The sequence below is a fragment of the Mercurialis annua genome, linkage group LG5 (assembly GCF_937616625.2).
Source record: "Mercurialis annua linkage group LG5, ddMerAnnu1.2, whole genome shotgun sequence".
Classification (NCBI taxonomy): Eukaryota; Viridiplantae; Streptophyta; class Magnoliopsida; order Malpighiales; family Euphorbiaceae; genus Mercurialis; species Mercurialis annua.
Genome location: NC_065574.1, coordinates 16,636,550 through 16,659,031, shown reverse-complemented (window position 1 = coordinate 16,659,031; position 22,482 = coordinate 16,636,550). Strand labels below are relative to the sequence as shown.

Genomic DNA, 22,482 nt, shown 5'->3' with positions numbered 1-22,482 from the left:
TGCCCCTGAGAATTCTGTTGTTGTGTAGAAGTACTGGCAGTAGCTTTGTTTGCTCTTGCTGCCATGTTTCCTGCCGTAGTACCTCCACGCCCTCTCCCTGCCATGACACCACCACGTCCCCCTCTACCTCCACGACCAGGCCCACGACCACCACGAGGTCGATCGCCCCACCAATCCGGAAAGCCGTGAATTTGAAAACATGTGCTTTCATCATGTCCTTCGCGATTACAATGAGCACAAAGTTTGTCAGAATTGTCATTAAATTTGGATTTACCTCGTGTGTCAGATTGGACCTTAAACGCCATCATTGGCCCTCGATCTTCCTTAAGACCAGCACGCAATCGTTCTTCTTGAGCAATACACTGGTACGTACGGTCCAAAGAAGGCAGAGGATCTTGGTTTAAAATCTGAGACCGCACTGATGCATATGCAACATCTAAACCAACAAGAAACCATTGAAGATGATCTTCCTGTAAAAGAGTCTGGTATTGAGTCGCCAGACTACATCGACAGCCACCACAATTGCACCCTGGGCATGTACACTTGGGCAAGATCACATACATTGACAATTCGTCACAAATCTTACTCAGTCGCCCAAAATACGAAGCCACGGACTCTGTCTTGCCTTGCTTACACTCGGCCAGAGATGTTTTCAATTGGCAGATGCGTGTGCCGTTAACCACACAAAATCTTTTTTTTAAAGCATTCCACAACTCACGAGCATCTTCATAGAACGAGAGAGTCGAACGAATCGAAGGCTCAATCGTATTCATAAGCCAAGCCACAAGCATTGAGTGAACGGTATACCAGTCATCCACCTTTGAATCGTTCTCTTCAGGTTTTTGTACACTTTCATCCAAAAACCCAAATTTCCTCTTTGCTCGTAAGGCAGTACGAATTGCTCTAGCCCATTCATCATAGTTTTCTCCCTTCAATTGAATTGGCGTGATGAGATTACCTGGGTTATCATTGGACCCTAGGTGAAAAACATCAATCTTCTTGTTACCTCCAACATCATTGCTGGAAGAAGACTTCTCTTCTTTGTCTACCATTTCTCCAAACAAAAGACTTAAAATTGTGTTTCACTCTCAACCGACCTCTCGGATGATAAATATGCGTTTTTTTCTAGGTTTGAACCCTAGGCTTTGATACCATGATAAGAAATACACCAGTACTTTGTTTTATTTTTTCTATCTCATTCAACCAAATTACATATCCATATATAGCTACAACAGAGGAAACTCAAAAGAATGAGAAATGAGTAACGTCAGTAACGTTACTCCTAATAATTATCTCACATTATAACATATTAATTTCACAACAATATCTGATACCTTTTACATCCATTTTTTGAATCGAACCAGATTTCTATGAACTTGGCATCCACATCACAGCCAAATCAGCAAATTGCTAATGTGCCAACACCCACTCATTCAATCAAATCCATGATGATCAAACCAAACTCAAACCAATTTTTTCTAATCAAACCACATTACAAAAAATTCAAAATCAAACCCAATCTTTAAATTAAATTACTGTAAAATTTATATATATTTTAAAATAAATAAAAAAATAATGGGCTAATTACATATAAAATCATCATCTTTACACGAAATCTCAAAAATAACACGACCTTTAAAACGTGTAAATTTAGGGCTCCACTTTTCGTTTCTTTTCAAAAACAACATCGACAATTTTTAGTGGCATTTACTGACGTGGCATAACACGTGGCGCTCCTATCGAGTGTCCAGGTCAACGAATTTTTATTTAAAAATATGTCTATGTTGTTTTTGGAAAAATATAAAGAGTGATGCCCATGAATGGAGAGGACAGCAGGTCTGTTCCATTCATAGGGAAGATATTCTCAGATTTGTCTTCTCCATTAATGGAAAAGGCAGATCTGAGGTCTTCTCTATTGACGGAGAAGACGAGTTTCCCGGCGACCAGTCGGCCGGAGTGGGGCAGGACGGCGGTGGTCGGCGACGGCAGGACTAAACTTTTGGAATTTCGTAATAAATATAGTTTTGAGATAATTATGGTTTAATTTAATTTTAATTTATTTATTAAAACTGAATTTTAATTTAATTTAATTAGTTAATTATTTTAAATATATGAATTTTATATTAATTTAATTTAAATATTGGATTTGAATTTGATTTTTTTGTCATGTGGTTTGCTTAGAAAATTTTGTTTGAGTTTGGTTTGGTTCATTGGTTTGATTGAATGAGTGGACGTTGCCACATCAGCAATTTGCTGACTTTGCAGTGATGTAGATGTCAAGTTGGCAAAAATCTTGTTCGATTTGAAAAAATGCTATAAAAAATACCAAATATGCTAAAATTGGCTAATTCTGATAATTTTGAAAGATTTAACTATAATTGACAAAATTAACCCGAACTTATATATCTTATAAGTCTAGAATTGAATTACATTGTTATTTAACCTTTAATCTAAAGCACAAGGTACTATGAAGCACCGACACTCCTCCTGAGTGCTGTATTTAGGGGGACACGCAGGGGATACGTACCCAACACGCCACGTGGCATGTCCCCGTACCTTTGACTGGTCAAAGAGGGGGACACGCCGGGGACACTTTGGGGACACTTCGGGGGGACACTTCTAGTGGTATTTAGTTAATTTTAAGTCTTTTTTTTAGTATGGATTTTTTTATAAGAAATTTAACTAAATGGGCCCAAACCCAAATACAATTAGATAGTAAGTGAAACTAACTATTCAACTAACTTACATATTCAACTAACTTACATATTAATTATGCACCTTATAGCATAAGATTCATTATTTTTGCATCTTGAAAGCTTATATATGACTAAATATATATTTTAAAAAAATAAAAAAATTGTCGTGTCCCCGCCGTACCCGCGTCCTATTTTTTTTAAATGTCATTTCTCGTACCCATACCAGTGTCTGTACCCGTACCCGTATCGGTGCTTCATAGACAAGATATGGATTCATATCATGTTAATACGATTAGGGCATTCATTCCATGCATTCAAAGGCGTTAATATATATATATATATATATATATATATATATATATTAAACATTAGAAATACTTTTAAACTGGTTGATCGTTTGGATTTTGATTCTAAAATACAACTGATTACATACATTACATTCGTATATAATAAACATGAGTGTCTAGAAACCTAATTAGGGTTTAATATTGTGAAACATGCTTGTTTAGTTTTAATGTATTCTTAAACTTTGTTCTCATTTGTATGTAAGTTATTGTGCTTAAGGTTTTGTTTACTTTGGCCATTTAAACAATTGAGTTTAATCTTTGACTTGAGAAAGCTGAAATTAAATAGACCTATAACTAATAACTTAGATATTGATTGTCAGAAAGAGAATCGATGGATAAGTGCTTTTAGGTTTGCTTATTAATAAATCTAGAGAAAATTACACCATTTACCAAAAAAAATAAAAATAATTATAAAATTATATATTGATTTTTTTTATTAACAAAAATCCTAATTGATTTAAAAATAATTACAAAAATACCAAAAAATAAAAAATAATTACAACATTATATTAACATTATACCAACATTATGCATACTGAGATTTTATTAATATTAATAAAAATTTATCAAAATTATATCAAATCGTATACTAAAAATTAAATTAATGATATATCAAAATTATACCAAGAGTATACACATCAAAATATACTGAAATTTTATTATTAGATAAAAATAACACCATATCGTATACTAAAAATTAAATTAGCAATATACTAAAATTATACCAACAATATACAAATTCTCTAGTTCATTACCAACTGCAACTATAGTGAAAAATACATATAAAAAATATACATGTTATCAAATAAAAAATATATATAAAAAAAATTATTATCGATAATACCAAAAATATACTGAAAATATACCAATAATAAACCAAATACTATTTTTAAATTCTCTGATTTATAGTCTTAATATGTCAAAATTATACCATAATTATACTGATATTATACACATCATACTTTTGTAAATAATTTTCATTTTTTGGTAGTTTTGTAATTAATTTTAAATCAGTCGATATTTTTTTAAATAAAAAAAATTACAGGTATTTTTGTTTAATATTTTTAAAATTTTAGGTACTTTTGTCATCATCCCGTAAATCTATTAGGTTGATTAATTGAGTTATAATTGCACGAAAATGAGTTATATTAGTTGGTTGAATTAGGTTTTTACTAGTTATAAATTCGAGATAGCGTAATACATCTGAATGACTTAAACGACAATTGAGAAGAATGAATCATAATCTATGAAGCACGGAAACTTCGACAAAGTTGCGTTTCCCGTTTCGGAAACGTTTCGGAAACCGGAAACTTTTGGACACCCGCACGAAACGTTTCGGGCCGTTTCCGTAAATTGTAAAAATTAATAATTTGTAAAAAAATTAAAATTATTGCCCACAAATAAAAAAATCTAACTAGTTACCCATAAATTTTACATTCGCATTGCCCACAATACATCAAATATACTTATTTGTGTTGAATTATATTATATTTTTTTATATATTTATAAAATTTTAAATATTTAGTATATTAGAATGAATTATTTTGTTAATTATCATAAATATTTAGATAATATTTTTATAAATATATCCTTATATTTTTGTTATTTACACGTTTCCCCCACGTTTCGTGTCCTCCATTTTGAAAAACTTTCGTTTCCCCGTGTCCGTTTCGTATCGTTTCCGTTTCCCGTTTCCGTTTCCGTGCTACCTAGATCATAATCCATGAACTAATAGCATGCGGGAAGTGTTAAATCTTGATTTCCTTTATCATAGTAATAAAACCGGTTTATTTCAATATTTGCTTTAGATTTTGCTTTAGTTTATAATTCTGAACAATCAAACTTTTTAATTGCTTCACAAATCGAAATTCATAATTTGATAGATAAAGATACTTTTTAATTGCTTCATAAATTGTAATTTATAATTTGGTAGATAAAGATCATTTTTTTCGGTGAGATTGACATTCAGACTTCATTGCTCTATACTACGAGTTGGCATCCTTATACCTACGGATTTTCACCAACAAATTTAAAAAATAGAATAAACCAAAATAAACATAAGGGATTGAGATCAAAACGACTCTATTAGAAGATGATCACCATTATATTTCGGGTTAATTGCTGAATTTATCATGAAATTTAACATGTTTTGCAATTATAAAACGAATTTAAAGTTTCGGCAATATCACATATGAACTATTAGTTATTTTTTGCAATTCAGGACGCCGGGCATTTTTTATGTAAAAAAATACTGATGCGGATGTTCGAAACAATCTATATTCTAGTGCTCACATCAACAATTTTTTGGCGTTCCAAATTGTAGAACTCTAATAGTTTGTGTCTTAAATTGCCAAGCTTTAAAATTTATGCTGAAATTGCAAAACACATAAAAATTTGTGATATAGTTGCATTTAACCCTTTCACTTATTGATAGAATACAAAGAGAATCAACATATTTTCCAAGTTTAATTCAGAGAAAAACAAACACATCTGATGTTGGACATACAGTCATAGCAGCATGACAAGATGACTGAATTTTTTTCTCTACTTAGAAAACTTGTCTCTGTCATGAGGAGACGAATAGTCGATGTCTGATCCGATAGGAATGATTCCAAATGGATTTATTGAAATATGAGTGAGATAGAAATGGCGCTTGATATGATCCATGTTTACGGTGCTACTCATACCAGGAACTTGGTAAATGTCTTTGGTATAATTGAACAGATTCGGGTACTCCCTTACAAGCTTTTTGTTGCACTTGAAATGAATTGCATAAGCCTGTGCAAAAAAAGTAAAAATAGAGAAATCATATCGAGCATGCTCAAGACAATTTGGAGAAAACTGTAAGAACCATGAATAGAAAACTCAACAAATTAGTTGAAAACAGAAATTTTGTACAAGAGATGGCATCATGCTCTTACTTCATCGTTGCAAAACTACACCCATGTTACGGACGGTGAAAGGCCAGATGCTTTGACTAAAAAGAAATGGATTTCTTAAGCACATGAAAACTAGAAACATACCCACTAGAAACATTTACCACAATCTTAATGATGCTTACACAGTTAAAAGCTACGTAAACAGATAGAGGCCTAGACGATACAACATAACTTCAGAAGGATCTCTGGAATCCTCTAGTAGAGGTGTGCATGAGGTTAAAACCTCACCAAAATTTTGATTTTTTTTAAAAACCTAACGTCTTTTGTAAGAATTTTAAATATTTCAATCAAACGGAACAGTTCCGTTTATTTTTTCTATTTCGGTTTGCATCAAAAGTGAATTGTAATTCTTTTCTTTCAAATTCCAACCAAACAAAATTTGTCGGTTTGCTTTGGTTTGGTTTTTGGACACTCCTATCCTCTAGTCCATAAAAAGGCATCTCTTTGTTATTCAATATCATTAAGCAGATAGCAAAGTGGATTAATGCTGAAGTCAAAAATAACATAACAGCTGATCTATTGCATTTGAAAGAGTTCTGCACAAGGTAAAGATGCACAAATCTGATGGTGAGACCTTTACACTAACTTGTTGCTAAGCAGAAGAAACTACTGAACAGTATTCATTATGTCCAGAAATAAAATACCTCATCAAATCTTATCAGCGTGACGAACAACCGGATATCAGCTTCAGACAATGTGTTTCCACATAAATAACGTTGTTTTCCAAGTATCTCCTCGCATTTATCAAGAGAGCTAAACAACCGTTTAACTGCCTGCAAAAGAGGACCAAACACAATTTGAACCATTGACAGACCAGTTCTACATAAGTAACTTTTGGCTTACTTATGACCACAACAATTAAAACAAAGCTTACCTCATCATAAGGCTCTTGCTTCTTGGCAAAACCACATTTATAAACACCATTGCTTATATCGGTATATATCCATTCGTTGATTTCATCAATTTGAGCTTGCAAGTGGGGAGGATATAAATCCAGAGCTGCATTCTCAGCTATATCATTAAATTCGGTATTGAACATACGGATGACGTCTGCACTCTCATTATTAACAATTGTCTTGAGCTTCTTATCCCACAGCACCTATCATGATGTAAAAAAAAAAATGCTGCACATCAAATCAAGAAATTAAATTAAAAGGAAATTTAATGGGAAAAAGTGTACATACCGGAACAGTGTACTTTCCGGAATAAGTAGGACTTGCAAGCTCATACAGATCTCGTATACTCTTTGCCCCATTCAAAGGGTCAGGCTTAGCTCCCGGTTCCTCTGTCTCTGAAGAAGGAAAAACCCATCCCATATGTTCTTCATTTTCCTTGGTTCTTCCCCATACAGGATTGGTAGGCTTCACGGAAGAAAAACAAAAGAAGGTGATTAGTGTTATCATTAAGATCAAGGTTGCAGCATATGGAATTTGTCATGAGTTTACCGTGATACTTATGGCCTTGTCGAGTCCTTTAATTTTCAAGAATGCAAGACATCTGGAAGCCCAAGGACAAGCATAAGATACATACATATGATACCTTCCAGATTCAGCAGGAAATTGAGAATTCGGATCTCGCGAAATAAAATTGCGAAACGTTGAAGCTGTTCTCTCAAATGCCCCGGTATCCGGCTTCCCATCCGTTGCATAATGAGCTATTTGAACATTTTGCTGAAAGTTACAACAAATTTCAGTGAAAGTTTAATTACGTATGAACAAAGGGTCAACCCGCCCCTCATACTTGTGTCTCGAGGTCAAATAAATACATTTTAACTTTTTTTAGATCAATTCAATCCTCAAACTTGTGTTTTCGGGTCAAATAAATCACTTTAGTCAATCACTTCCCCAAATTTGTGTCTCGGGGTCAAATAAGTCCGCATTTGAGGTATACAGTTTTGGTATTACTTGACCTAAATTAAAACAGTTTAACAACCTAATTGACTGATAAAATAAAATAAAATGACTTGAAATGACTTATTTAATCCCGAAAACACAAGTTTGGAAATCTAAGCAACCAAAAAAAAAGTTAAAATATAGTTATTTGACCTAAGACACAAGTTCGAGAGCCGGGTTGAGCCTTTTGGTCAGTTAAGTATGGCTGCAATTTCAGTAATGTGTTTTGACCTAATAAAAGCACAGCACCCAGATAGCAACAGAAACACAATCTATCTTGCTTTGGAAAAACATCATGATTAATTATGAAGAACACAATTGATTGCACCATTGAATCAATTTAATGACAATAACTCAACTTAAAAGAAGAAAAAGTTACCCTGAAAAGCAATGGGGAGAGGATGAAGTTGAAGGTGTTGGTCTTCACTGGTTGAAATGCTAAGTGGGTATTCCTGAAGATAGATGAAGCAATCATTATGAGTTATTGATCCTTTTGGTCCTCAATCTTCTTTTCTAGCAAATGAAGTAGCAAAGGCTTCTTACAGCCTTCCTCAATTTAATTTATTTAGCAGATGAAGGTCCTTATGTTTTTGCAAAATATTCAATTGAGACCTTAACATTTTAATTTTTATAATTTAGTCTATAATTGTTTTTGGACTACCGAATTTCTTAAACAAATGAATATATATATATATATATATATATATATATATATATATGAAAAACTACAAAACTAACTCCAATGTTTAAGGGTTATTACGAATCATATTGATTTTTTCCATAACAAAAATGACAGTTAACATTTGAAAACGTTTCAAAAGTGACATGTGGTGAAATTTGCAAAACAAATTTCGATATCTCATTTTTTTAGCGACTTAATCCCAATGTTTAAAACGTTATAAAACAAATGTCAACATTTTTTATTTTTATAATTTATAATCCAAACAGTTTCACGGCAATTTTGTGCATACTTGGCAGTCATAATAGATGCATGCATTGACATATTAAACCCAACTTGCACTTTATAAACTATTAAAGGGACAAAACTGCCGAAAAACTGATTCGGACTACAAATTGCAAAAATAAAGAAGGTTGGGATTTGTTTCGTAACATTTTGATCGTCGGGATTAAATCGCTACAAAAGTCAAACGTTGAATTTTGTTTTGCCAATTCCCCTTAAATAAATATGTGTAATTTTTTACAAATATTTATATACATTAATATATGGCAGTCATATCACACTAAAATTAAAAGTATACTAAAGTTATATCAACAATATATATACAATTTATTTACAGCGGCCACTGGGCCGAGTGGTGCGTCTGTCTTTTCTTCTTTCTCACTAACCTTCTTTGGCACCCATATCTTCCTAACCTTCGCTGGTGCATAACTAGCTGATCGGCCCCTACGTAGTTCAGTTGTTGACGAATCACTTGGTAATGTCGCCCCCAGTCTTTCAGCAATTGGTCTGGGTTTCTTATTAGTACGTCGCCCTTCTGTGAAAGTCAAACGGTCTTTGACGGGCATCGTCATTGTGGTTACTTCGCCCTCACTATGGTTTGCTCTAAACTCCTATCTTAACCTCTGCATTTGCCTCTTTTGTGTTTTTGTCATACGAGGGGTCTCCTCCGTTGGACGAAATATCCTCTTAAACACTGTAGTCCAATACTTCTGTTGTGGATCATGCTTCTGCCATAGTTTGGTGGGCGATTTATGTTCGAAAGTCTGGGGTTCTCCCTAAATTCGTCTACTTTCTTCGCGGCGAAACAAGTATTGCAAGATGGGCAAGCCACCTCAGGGATCGGCGAATTGTTGCACTTCCTTTTTGGCTAACCTTGATGCTTCTTCTCCGATCGCCACTTGGACCTGTCACTCTCCACTTTGAGTTTAGGTCTCTTGGGGCTCCATTTACTCTGAATTTGCCCCTTCTCCAGGAAATTGTCAAAGTTCGGCCGAATAGTATTGATAAACACATACTTAACATCGGCCTCTTTCTTTGATGGGAACATAAGTTTCCCTTCATTGATCGCCTTTTTTTATCACATTTCTGAAATTAACACAGTTGTTCGTACTATGCCTCCAAGAATTATGATACTTGCAGTAATCCTGTCCGGCCATCTCTTCTGGTAGTGGGATAACATGTCCCTCACTCAGGGCAATTTGGTCGTCTTTTAACAAAGCATTGAAGATATCATCGGCTTTTGTTGAATCAAAGGAATACTTCTTCTGGACGACTGTAGTCTTGTTCTTCTAGACGAAGCCTGGTTTTTTTAAGGCCGAACACTCTAATGGTTTACTGCCTAAGAATTTGGCCATATTAATTTCATCATCTAAACCACTATCTTCACTATATGACACCACAATAACGTCCAACTAGTCTTTGTAGTAAGTCTCTTTGGATGCACCTCCCTCCCTCCTTTTTGTTCCTTTTCCTGGAGCAAACGCTCATAGCTCGTAATTCTATTCGTCAGCTTAAACAGAACCCTGAATCGGTGTCCCTCAAATATTTCCTCATCGCAAAACTCATTCCTCTTAATACCATGGGGACACAATCGGCCTCAGACATTTTCGTTGAACGCCTGGTTCTCAGATTCCTAAAACGGCTGATGTACTTCTCTACAGACTCATTTGGCAACTGAGAAATACAGGCGAGATTAGCCGAAGTGACATCTAGAGGTGCTCTGTAAAACTCCTCGTGGAACAAGATCTTTAAATCTTTCCAAGACTCCACATAATTCGGCATTAGCCTTGAGTACCATGTAAACACCATTTTCGTCAATGAGCTTGCGAACAACCTCAACTTCTAGAAACTGTGGGCTTCTGCCTCGCCGCACTGAGCCGAGAAACGGGCGACATGCTCTACCTTTGACTATCCACGCTCTTCTCCAGAGAACAAACTGAACTATGGAACCTTGTACCTATAACTTGTCTATCCAATCCGGATAAGACTTCATATAGGAAGGGCGAGGCATTGGCCTTAGATCCACTTTGAATTTCTATAACATGTCCACCAATTTCCCTTGATTATACACACTTGGCTCGTTGACCTCCGTGGGCTGGTGTTCCCCAATGTGTACGTCTTGAGCGTTGGCTCCGGATCCACTTCCTTGAAGCCTGGTCGCCCCCTTGAGGAGTCAATGTTCTTGAGCCCATGGGATCGCCCCTGCTCGCCGAATCAGTTTCGGGTCTAGTTGAAAGTTTGACGGACCCGTACATGTACCTAACTTGCTGGGCTGCTGTACTTGTTCGGCCTAACTACCTGGATATCTGAATCTATTCGGTATTTGGTTTTGTTCGGCCCTTTTGTAACTCTATTCGGCCACTGATAGTCCGGAAAAGAGTTTATCTAAGTTCTCCATTGCCTTACTCAAGCCGTCCAAGTTGTTCTGAATATGTCTTTTAACCAATGCTTGATCAGACATGATGTTCCTTATGACTTCGGACATATGATGTATGGCGCCATCAAACATTTGTTTGTTCTCTTGGGCGATCTCGCCCCTCATAGCCGAGAAATCGGCTTACGATAGAGAAGGGCGAGATGGGGGAAGCTAGCGAGAGTAATCTTCAGAATCGTCGGTCACCTCGGCATCTTTGTCCATCAGGGAAGTTCCATCATTTAGAATAGGGTTCATCCCCTTATTTGACTGAGGCTGTTGTTGGTTATCCTTGGCATGATCTCTGAGATATCCGAATCAAATTCGTCTGTTACTTCGTTACCCTGCTTCACTTGTTGTCGGCGTATAGACCGAGTGTGCGTGGAATCATCCTTAAAGTCTGTTTTTGTGCTAACAATAAACAATTTAGTGGAGTCGCCAAAATATGTTCGCCCGTAAATATTTCTGACTCGAATCTTTGAATATATAAGTGAGATCAGTTTGAGGTTTGATGTTTAACAAACTTGAGAAAAGATATTCACATGGCTTTCTTGGTTAAAAGAGTTAACCAAATAAACTAACAGTATTAATCTGAGAGTTAAGAAACTCAGCCGAGATTAATATCAAAACTACTCCTAAATTTAAAAATAATACGGAAATTACGGATAAAAAGCACTGTGTTTGGTTTTTGATTGATTAATTGATGATACATAATTAATAATAAAAGCTCTGAACTATTTATAACTCTACAAAATCAAGACTCCTAATTTAAATTTAACTAATATTTCTAGAGAGAAATAGTTCTAACGAGTTTTAAACTCTTATTTTCTAAATAAAAAAACTAATTTAAAAGAATTTCATGAGGCTTTGAAATCCATAATAAGCCCACGCGATGCTCTGACCCATATTAATTTTGGACTGGTATAAACAATAATATTTTACAAATATTTATACACATTTAAAATATGGCAAAGTCATAGTATACTATAAAATTAAAAGTATATTAAAGTTATATCAACAATATATACAATTTATTTACAGCATTACTCACATTAAAAATATATACATCAATATATATATATATATATATTTATATATATATTTATAGTAATATTATATTAACAGTAAAATCATACCATATTTTTATAAATATTTTTTTCTTTTTTGCAAATTTTTAAGTCAATATTGTTTTTTTTTTAAATAATCAACTCCTATTTTTGCAAACATTTTCATTGATTTCGGTATTTTTCTTAAAGTCATTTTTTTCTTATTTCATATTATATGTGGCCTCATTTTATCAAATATATGTAAATTAAAATTATATATGACAAGAAAATACAAATTCTTTGTGAAAATTTTATGCCAATAATTGTTTTTGCACAGTGAAAAATACAAGAAATAATTTCTAAAATTAATGTTTTTTTTCTATTGATGATAAAAATCATAGTAAAATGATATATATCATTTATAACAGTATAAGATTGTTTATGTTAAGATTAAAAAAAATATAAACCAAAAAACTTTTGTTATGGCTTTTAAAAAATGAATTGCAAATTGACATCCGCTTTTCTCTAAGGCTTAATTACCCAAATCCTCCATCATCTTCAAAACAAAATTCAATAGCGCCTTGAAATAGGAAAATCTCTAATTTATTCCTAATTTACATTTTTTGTGTTTCAATTGTATCCCAAAGTATCAAATTAACCTTTCTTCATTTGAAAAAAAAAAAGTTTAAAATAATCTTTTATTTTTAGCATATATTCTAATTAGACGTTAATGTTATTAATAGTACAAACAATCATTTTTCCTCACAAAATCCAACAAATAATTATTTAATTACATCAAAACGCTTCTGAATCAGCCATCATTATTTTCATATCCGCCATAGCCTCTATCAAACCCGCCCGTCGCGCCGCCTTGCTCATCCTCCTTCCATGGACGACCAGGTCTCGTCCTCCATGGAAGGAGGACGAGCAAAGTTGCTCGTCTTCCATCCATGGAGGACGAGCGGCAGATCCGAGGGCTCCAATAGTGGGTCCGAAAATGGTGATGAATTCGAAAATATTGATATTTTGGTTTTTAATTTATTAATTTTTTTTAAAAAAAATTATTTATTATATATCTAATTAAAATTATATTTATGACTTATTTGAACTTTTTTAAAGTTGAAATACTTGTTTGAATTTGTCTAAGTAGAAAACAATATAATTTTATCCTTAAACTTAGTTGTTTGTAATGTTTTCATCCTTGTAATAATAAAATCGATGAAAAAATTTAATTTGGGGAACAATTAAAACACAAAAAGAAAAATTAAGGTAAAATTGAAAATCTTTTTACGTCAGGGTGCTATTGAAGAAAAAATCTAAGGTGGGGAGTTTTGAATAATTAAGCCTTTATCTAATAACTTAATGGCCATGTTTGGTTCATGGAATAGGTGCGGAATGGAATAGCTATTCCGTATAGAATGACAATTCTTTGCTTTGGTTCATGGAATAGGTATTCCAAAGAATTGCTATTCCATGATTTTGTGGAATAAGAACTCCTCTCAAAAACTAAAGAATGGCTATTCTATTTCATATTATTCCATTCCATGAACCAAACATGGCCGATATTCTTTGACTTTATTGGTATAATAAATGGTTATCAGGTAAGTTGAACTATGGAAGTGATTAAAATGGTAAAAGTTGAGAAGAATGACTCTACATTTGGTATTGGATCAAATCAGAACGCAATGTATATCAAAGGAGCCGTAGTGGTGACCCCAATCAACTCAGCAATTCAAAGCCAAAGCTGCTCTGGCTCAGTAGTCAGTACTAGAAGGCTGAACCCATACGCAGGATATTGTATGTAGAATAAGCAAACACAACATATACATCCACAAGGTACTGCAGAACTAAACAATCATATTATATGTAAAATTAGTTTTCTGCATTCAATTTCAACCTGAAGTTTCGCCCATCAACAGTTCAACACCATATGATTTTTATGTATATCGTAATATCTCCATCGCCTTCTTAGGGATGCATAGAAGACGCCACGCAACTCAAGTATTTACTATGTCCAATTCAGTTTCTAGATCAACAAAACAGGTATATCAATCTACATTCAACTGCTCCTCCTGCACCAAATAACAACATAAATACCAAATCAATTTATGCAACTTTAAACTATAATTCCGCTATTAAAGAAGACATACCAAACAAGGGAAGTTAGGCTGCTCATTCTTCGCTGCAAGAAGCAGGCGGGATGAGGGATCAATCCAAGCACAGCCCCTCAAAGGATAGACCAAACTGGTTCCATAAACCGTGACATATTCACAGACATCCCGAACCAGAAAAAATGGAAGTTTGGATGCCTGTTAGAAGATACACCAACTCTTACTAACCAATTATCACACTAATTAGTCAACCATGTATCAATAACTGATATTACCAGACTCATTACTGATTTGAGATTGTCCATACAACCCTCAATCCGGTTTCTAACTGCAACCAAATCCGAAGCCTTTGCAGCAAGGTCTTCTATTACTAACCATTTCCTCATGCATACATAATCCTTCATCAAGCAACGGATCTACGGAAATGTTCCGACATAAAATTCTCAACAAACCAGACATTATTATATGTAATATGATCAGTTTTATGTCACCTTGAGTCTCTTGTGGAGCCTATAGACTCCAGCTGGAGATTTCCCGAACAATTTTTTTCGCTTCTTGCGTACATACTCATATTCATCGATCAGGTGCATAAGAATTTCCAGCTTCCTGCACATCCTCCACTGTACTTGACCGACTCTTGTTACCCATTTTTGTTCAGTTGCCCATCCTTGTAGCCCATACTGCTCAATGATTTCTCCTAATTTCTCAAAACTCTGCAATGCAAGAATTATACAGCTATCTAGGTTAGCAATTAAAATAAAACAAGCAGTAAATTAAAATATATAGATAAATCGATTCCAAAATTAAAAAAATCTGTTATAACGTCAAAATTAGATAATAGGAAGCAATTAATTTATGAAATCGTAGAATAGCAATCCAAAATGAGTATATAAACCTTGTGAGCATAGTTGATTTTGGAAGACTCGCTCATAGTGTGGGATCTTGGCTCCATTTCAGAGATTTTTGCAGATTCAGGCCTAGTCTCTGATGGTGGAGTGTGAATTTAGTGTGCGCTTCTACTTAAATAGATGTTTGCTTGAGCGCCAAAATTAAATTTAAACTAACATTTTATAGGGATTTTTAGACAAATACCTACCAAACAGTAAAATAATCTCATATATACTCTTTGACTAAATTTAATTGAAATTTACTGTTTGACTAGTATTTATTGCAAAAATAATTTTTTTGTTTTGAAAAATAAGGTTTGATCAAAATCTTGGATTTGTCTTGCGATCTTAAGTCCAGAGCATCAATGGAAACTCTCAAGTCCATATGGTATTTCCGCAGCTGATTTTGGTTGGAATCGGGGAAGCGTTTCAGTTTATGGACAAGTTGCTTTGTATTATCAAGAGTTTTCGATCTCACTGATTTTGTTGATTTTTGAAGAAAAAATAGCGATTGGTATTGTGGATATGAACAGAGAAAATGTTCCCAAAAAATTTAATTGATCTCTTCCCAATTTTTTTTAATTGAATTCTTCCTAAATTATTGATTTGTTCCCACATATTTTCCCAACTCTTTTTTTTAAATTTCCTACCTGAAGACCCCTTTCAATTGGTGTAACATCTGGTGTTTCTACTTCAGACAAGGTAATTCATGAAGTCTATTTTTTCTGTTTTATTTGGCTGTGTTTTGTCAATTCTGGTTTTCAGCAATTATATTTGATATGGATGGTTTGAATTATGATTTGTATGTTCATATAGATGGTTTGGGTTCTGATTTGTGCAAGAAGATTTTAGATGAGTATAAGTTGCTCGATGAAATGCCTAAAAGAAGATTAAGTGACTTCCAATTTGTTTATCTCAAAAAGGACAAACAATAAGATGAAAACCACCATGGCTGTACTACTTGAGCATAGGTGAACTTAATTATGAAAGTGGCATATTCTAGCATATCTATAAACAAGGCATTCAAAGGCAAATCCAACTCAAAGATCAAGGGAAACAAAAGAAGATACCAAGAAATTTGAAGGGACGAATTTCTAATTTAATCTATGCATCCATAATGAAGAAGTTATCATATGTAGATATAACACTGTATTACTTTGTAAAATAATGAAAAATACTAATATAATATCATATGTAGTTAACTATCAGTTAACTAATAGATAGTTAACTATTGGTCAATTATAAATTTACTAAACATTCTACTATCGGTTAACTAATAGGTAGTTAACCATTGGTCTACTATCAATTTATTATATTTGTTTGTTCTTTACGATTGCGACTTTGTTAGCTATTTTTCTTACAAGATGGACATAATATTTGATAAAAAGATATAATTTTTACTGTCAAATTATTAAAAGATAAATTTATTATTGATTTACTATCAGTATTATAAATATATACAAAATTAATTTATCTTTTAGTTTATTAAACAAGTAGCTAACTTACGGTCTACTATCAATTAACCGATAGGTAGTTAATTATTGGTCTACTACCAATTTACTAACGGTCTACTATTAGTTAACTATTAGGTAGTTAAATGTTGGTCTATTCTCAATTTACTAACGGTCTACTATCAGTTAACTAATAGGTAGTTAACTATTGGTCTACTATCAATTTATTATATTTGTTAGTGAACTTGCAGTAAACTACGTGTATTTTTTTATATAAACAATTGTTGATAACTATTTGGTAACCTGATAGTAAACTCTTAATAAATCTTTATATAATATACTAACAACAGTAATAATTGTCTATTAGTTGTAATTGACATTTAGTAATCTATGAAGACACTTTGAGCAACCTATTAGTAAACCTATAGCAATGTTAAAAGGATGTAAAATAAGTTTTGTTGGTTAACTTTTAGAAATCTATTAGAAAACATTAGCGATATTTATTGGTTATCTTTGGGTTACCTAATAGTTGAAAGTGCAACCTATCAATAAAATTATTTAGTAAATATTTAGTAAACATTTAGTAACCTATTAAAAAATATAAAACAATACTATACCGATTTAAAATTGTTTTATTATCGGTGAATATTAGGAAATCTATTAGTAAACTTTTTTGGAAACCTTGGATATTTTAACACTATTTTTTATTTTTAAATTATAGAATATTAAAATGAATTATTACTTAATTTACTAAAATCATTGGTGTACCATTTAGAAAACCATTGATTAACCAATTGCAGATACACAAGTGAAAAAAAATATAACAAAAATAAGAGCATCATAAAATAATAATTATAATTTTACCAACAGTTAACTCAAGATTTACTAATGGTATTACTAAAATTAAAGAAAAGTTAATTTACTAACCGTCTACTAACAGTTTATTATCGTTTTACTAAAAAACGATAGAAACGTTAAGATGTAACCAATACATAAAAAATAATATTTATCTGTTAATTTAAAATTATAAAAACGGTAACAATTAAATTTTGGAGCAAAAGGAGATATCAAAAAAAAATTGACTATATATATCTTTTTAATTCTCTTCTTTTCCATACATCAACATAATACTCCTTAACCTTAGCCATTCCTTCAAACAGTGGCTTTTTTCCTTTGCCAATCATCTTCCATAAAAATGATTATGTAACAAAAAATATAATAAATCCACAAAATGAAACTGAAGAAATAGAACTCAAACGCAAGGTAATAAACATACAGTGCACTATACCTTTTTTTTCATGCCATGATTTAAAACTCCACAAAAGTGTAGAAAATTTCAAATAAAAAGAACAGCTTACACAGTTTAAAAGATACTAAGGTATAGTGATAAATTCACCTCCTAAAAAAGAGGTCGGAAAAGAAAGATTAAACTCTTATACTATGACATTGCCTGCACTTGCAATTCTTGACCATAGATCGGTACATTCCTTCCCAATTGGACCGGTTATTGCAGATCCTTTTATTTCTCCTTTAGGATTCACAATAACATCGCCCGAACAAACATGGATAATCCGACCTCAAATTCAAAGCGGCAGCACAAAAAGCAGCGCCGCCATAACGAGGAAGAAATTTAATCACCAAAATTGACATTGTTTACGCATCATGGCCAGAGAGATCTCAGCAAAATCGATTTTCCATTTGAATCGATTGAACAAATAGCTTTTCTCTATTTGGCAACACTAATTGTATTTTTCAAAATTTTGAACAGTAAAGAAATCAAATAAAAAAGTAAAGAAGAAAGGAAGAAGAAAAGTGAAATATTTTTGCAAGGAAACACGCGCATCCGTATTAGTGAGATTATTTAGGTGTTTGGTGGTGTAGAGTCTAATTTCCTCAATTTTATAGTTTTGATTTAGGCCCATTCTACGACAGGCCCAATTTCTAACTTCTCTTGAAAAAAGAGTTATCAAAAACATAGAGACAAACTATGATATAGTGTCATTGATTTTGCTAAAAATAATTACAAAACAATAAAAAAAATTATCACCAATTTTATACAAAACTATCAGAAATCACACTCGCACTTTACCCATGAAAAGGAAAAATATTTAACTATTTTTCTATTTAAACTTGAAATTGTATAAGTATAGCTTTCGCTCTGATTTTTGTGATTGATTTACAATTTTTACTGCTGATATATATTTTACATTTATTTTTATTAGAGATATTTAAATGATGTTGCTTATTTTGTATTTCTTTTTTATAGCGTTTAAATGATACCGTTTATTTTATATTTATTATTCGGTAATTATTTTATATTTATTTACAATTTATGTATCGTTTATTTTCTGTTTATATAATACTCATTTTTTAATTATTTTCTTTTTTCAATTATTTCTTTTTTTACATTTCTTTGTATATATATGAAAAATATCTTAAATAATATTACGAAAAAGAATGTGGCTCCACACGAAACATTCGGATCACATAAAAAAATCGATAAACATACAAAAATTTACCGAAGAAAATTGTTAACTATTGAATGCAGTATTTTTATTTTATTCTCTATTTAATTAAGGCCAAATGTTTTAAAAAGGCCAAACCTTTTATAAAAGTTTCACAAAAGTCCCGACCTTTCAATTTTGTCGATTTTGGCCAAAAATAAATTATTTGGTTTCAATTTTGGCCAACTCTCAATTTGATTTCAATTTGCCTATGTGGAGCCTATGTGACGCCTATATGGCATGCCAAATATTGAAAGGTCAGGACTTTTGTGAAACCAAATAATCCATTTTTGGCCAAAATCGACAAAATTGAAAGGTCGGGACTTTTGTGAAACCAAATAATCAATTTTTGGCCAAAATCGATAAAATTAAAAGGTCGGGACTTTTGTGAAATTTTTGTGAAAGGTTTGGCCTTTAATTAATACGTATTTTATTACATTTTGTTTATATGATTTATTTTGCATATATGGACAATTAAGTAGAAGCAAAGTAACCACCAAATATCTATATCTAAAGTATAAAGCTGAAGCAATATCACTGTACATTGAACAGTGATATTGCTTCATCTTATTTTGCCCCTCTAAATCTTTCTAGACCCTTTGTAAATGAACATTAATTATTTATTACTCTCCTTAGTGAGTAAGTTATGTACAATACACCCATCATTTTCTTACCACAATGCGTGGCTTTTTTATGGCCAAGTTTTTTTCTTTCCTTTCCTTTTTTGTTTTTGAGATGAACTGCTATAAACTGGTCATGCCTAAAGAATACAATTCACTTTATCAAGACCAAATTTTCTCTTCTTTAGCTTTTTCTTGCATTTTTTAATTTTTTTTTTATAGTTACATTTTTAAAAATTAGAAGCATAGTAAATAACTTTCAAATTCTTAAATTACTTGCAAATATTTATTCAGTATTACAAAAAAAATCACAGAGATCCAAACCATCTACCAAACGCATTGGAAGCGCAGCTGTAGCTTATCTCTGGTCAGCAACTACTAACAAAATTTGTGCAGATGCAACTGAAATAAAGTAAAGTTGGTTTGTGTGTAAATTATTTGTTTGTTTCAATTGAACATTACAAACCAGCCCTTAATCGAACCAAACTAAAATTTTTGAGGAAAAAAAGAGCTTCACAAGCTTTATTAATTGAGGAGGTATAATTTTTTTTAGGCCTAATGTCTTAAAAAACCCCGACCTTTTAGCCCCTTTTCAATTATACCCTGACGTTGAAAATTTGTCAATTTTACCCTATTTTGCATTTTTGTGTTTCAATTGTACCCTGAAATATTAAATTAACGTCTGTTTTACTTGAATTTTTTTTTTAAAATATCCTCCATGTCTAGCATATATTAATTGTATGTTTTTAAAATTTATTTAAATTTAGTTAAATTAATTAAGAATTTAAAATAGTGTTAATTTGATTATGGTGTTTAGTTAGTTTTTAATAATAAAGGACTTATTTGTACTTTTTTTGAAGAAAAAAGAATTTAATTTCATCTTTAGACTTAGTTAATTGAATGATTTCATCATTTAAATAAAAAAATTAACAAAAATTAAAAAATTGGGGTACAATTGAAAACGGAAAATTCAAAAGTGGGTAAAATTGACAATTTTTCAACATCGGGGTAGAATTGAAAAAAAATATAAAGGTGAGGGGTTTTTGAGTGATTAGGCCTTTTTTTTATAGATAACCAGATGAAAAAGATGACATGAAAAGGTGGGTTGTAAATGACGTTGGGTTTTGAACAATAATGCGTTTGCCTTTGATCCAACGACATTCCATTCTTATGTATTTGATCTGATGGTTGTATGGATGTGATGCTTTGGACGGCTTAGATCACCTACCTTTTAAATGTAGCGCCTGAGATTAGTCCATAGCTGCATCTATTATTATGTTTAACATGTTATATTATGTTTTTTTTTTAAAATATGCTATATTATGTAAAGTGCGATTATTATGCTATGAGTTAATTTATATTGATTTATTAAATTCATTATTCTTACTCTTCATATTTGTATTGCAGTGGAATAAATTATTGATGTCATTTTTAAGATTTCATCCCAATTGAAATACATAATTATATTTTAGTTAATTTGATAAAATATTATAGTTAATCGTGTAATACTTAAGAAATGTTAATATTCTTATAAAAATTGCAGATATTAACAACGGAAATAGATAACTAAAATTCCACATAAATATTCCGTTTAAAATATAAGACAAGTATCTATATCCCTTTTAAATTTAAGACAAATATATACTTTAAAAAATTTAATATGACTTTTTAGTAAAAAATGATATACAATATTCCTGAATATCGGTTTAAGTGACTGTATATTTCGGTATATTTTTAATGAGTATTATACTTAAGATTTGTATATTTCGGTATATTTCTAATGAGCATTATACTTAAGATCTATGTAATGAAATTTTAATATACTATATATTAATTTTTATTTATGAAATATTAGCAATGTGTAATTATTGAATTGGGCATAATTATATTTGTTATTGTACGTATTGAAACGGTACGCTATTACACCTATATTTGTTAGAAGGTATCTAATTACAATTGCTTCAAAAATTAGCAATTAACTTTTCATACTTAAAGTGACATTGTCTTTCCCATTAGATGTTGTCGTATAAATTTCCTGCAAATTTATATCGAGTACTATTGAAAAATCAAATTTATTTGTCACAAACATATGAAATTAATCTGTCAGTATAACTGACTGATGTTATTGTCATGTTAAGTTCACATACATCACTTTGTAAAATTATACTCCATATTTTAGCAAATCATTTGATTAGACAACATCTACCTTATGTCCTTAATTGTAATATCGAGATACATTTTATGTCTTTTATACATATATTAAGTACTTAGACTTTCTGAATACACGTTGTTATATTAATTCATTATGTTTTGAGAAAAAAAAAATTAAAATCGTCTCGCCCGAAGCAACGCGGGGGTTTTATGCTAGTCTAAATATAATAACTGTAGCAAGATAATGCTAACAAGCCCATTGAACCACGAGAGTGTCAATCTCGGCTAAGGTTACTTTTAGTCCGAGATTTTTGCAATGCTATGTATGGTGAGTTCACATTTTTGTAATAATTTACCCTTTTTTTGTATATTTTTGTAGTTTTCTCAATAAATTTAATAATTGAATTCTAGACATTATAAACTCGTCAAATAACTTTTATATTTTCGATACAAAATGTCATATT

The 22,482-nt window shown here is 31.9% G+C and overlaps 2 protein-coding genes across 2 annotated transcripts; both read right to left on the bottom strand.

Moving 5' to 3' along the window:
- Positions 1–5,430: 5,430 nt before the first annotated feature.
- LOC130014558 (uncharacterized) lies at positions 5,431–8,408 on the bottom strand. Its single transcript, XM_050376418.2, has 6 exons — positions 8,254–8,408; positions 7,428–7,652; positions 7,167–7,343; positions 6,857–7,081; positions 6,627–6,755; positions 5,431–5,821 (listed from the first exon to the last, which is right to left on the bottom strand). The coding sequence occupies exons 1-6, from the start codon at positions 8,347–8,349 to the stop codon at positions 5,588–5,590; spliced, it is 1,086 nt and encodes a 361-aa protein (XP_050232375.1). The 5' UTR covers positions 8,350–8,408; the 3' UTR covers positions 5,431–5,587.
- A 5,789-nt stretch (positions 8,409–14,197) lies between these two features.
- LOC126683176 (uncharacterized) lies at positions 14,198–15,407 on the bottom strand. The gene is made up of 5 exons (XM_050379015.2): positions 15,301–15,407; positions 14,897–15,118; positions 14,681–14,821; positions 14,445–14,603; positions 14,198–14,366 (listed from the first exon to the last, which is right to left on the bottom strand). The coding sequence occupies exons 1-5, from the start codon at positions 15,355–15,357 to the stop codon at positions 14,343–14,345; spliced, it is 603 nt and encodes a 200-aa protein (XP_050234972.1). The 5' UTR covers positions 15,358–15,407; the 3' UTR covers positions 14,198–14,342.
- Positions 15,408–22,482: the final 7,075 nt, after the last annotated feature.

Coding starts and splice junctions, on each gene's coding strand:
- LOC130014558 (XM_050376418.2), bottom strand. CDS start 8,349: ATGATTGCTTCATCTATCTTCAGGAATACCCACTTAGCATTTCAACCA. Junction 7,653..8,253: donor TCTCCCCATTGCTTTTCAGG/GTAACTTTTTCT, acceptor TGTAACTTTCAG/CAAAATGTTCAAATAGCTCA. Junction 6,756..6,856: donor AGCAAGAGCCTTATGATGAG/GTAAGCTTTGTT, acceptor CCTCTTTTGCAG/GCAGTTAAACGGTTGTTTAG.
- LOC126683176 (XM_050379015.2), bottom strand. CDS start 15,357: ATGGAGCCAAGATCCCACACTATGAGCGAGTCTTCCAAAATCAACTAT. Junction 14,604..14,680: donor TCAAATCAGTAATGAGTCTG/GTAATATCAGTT, acceptor ATCTTCTAACAG/GCATCCAAACTTCCATTTTT. Junction 14,367..14,444: donor AGCCTAACTTCCCTTGTTTG/GTATGTCTTCTT, acceptor TATTTGGTGCAG/GAGGAGCAGTTGAATGTAGA.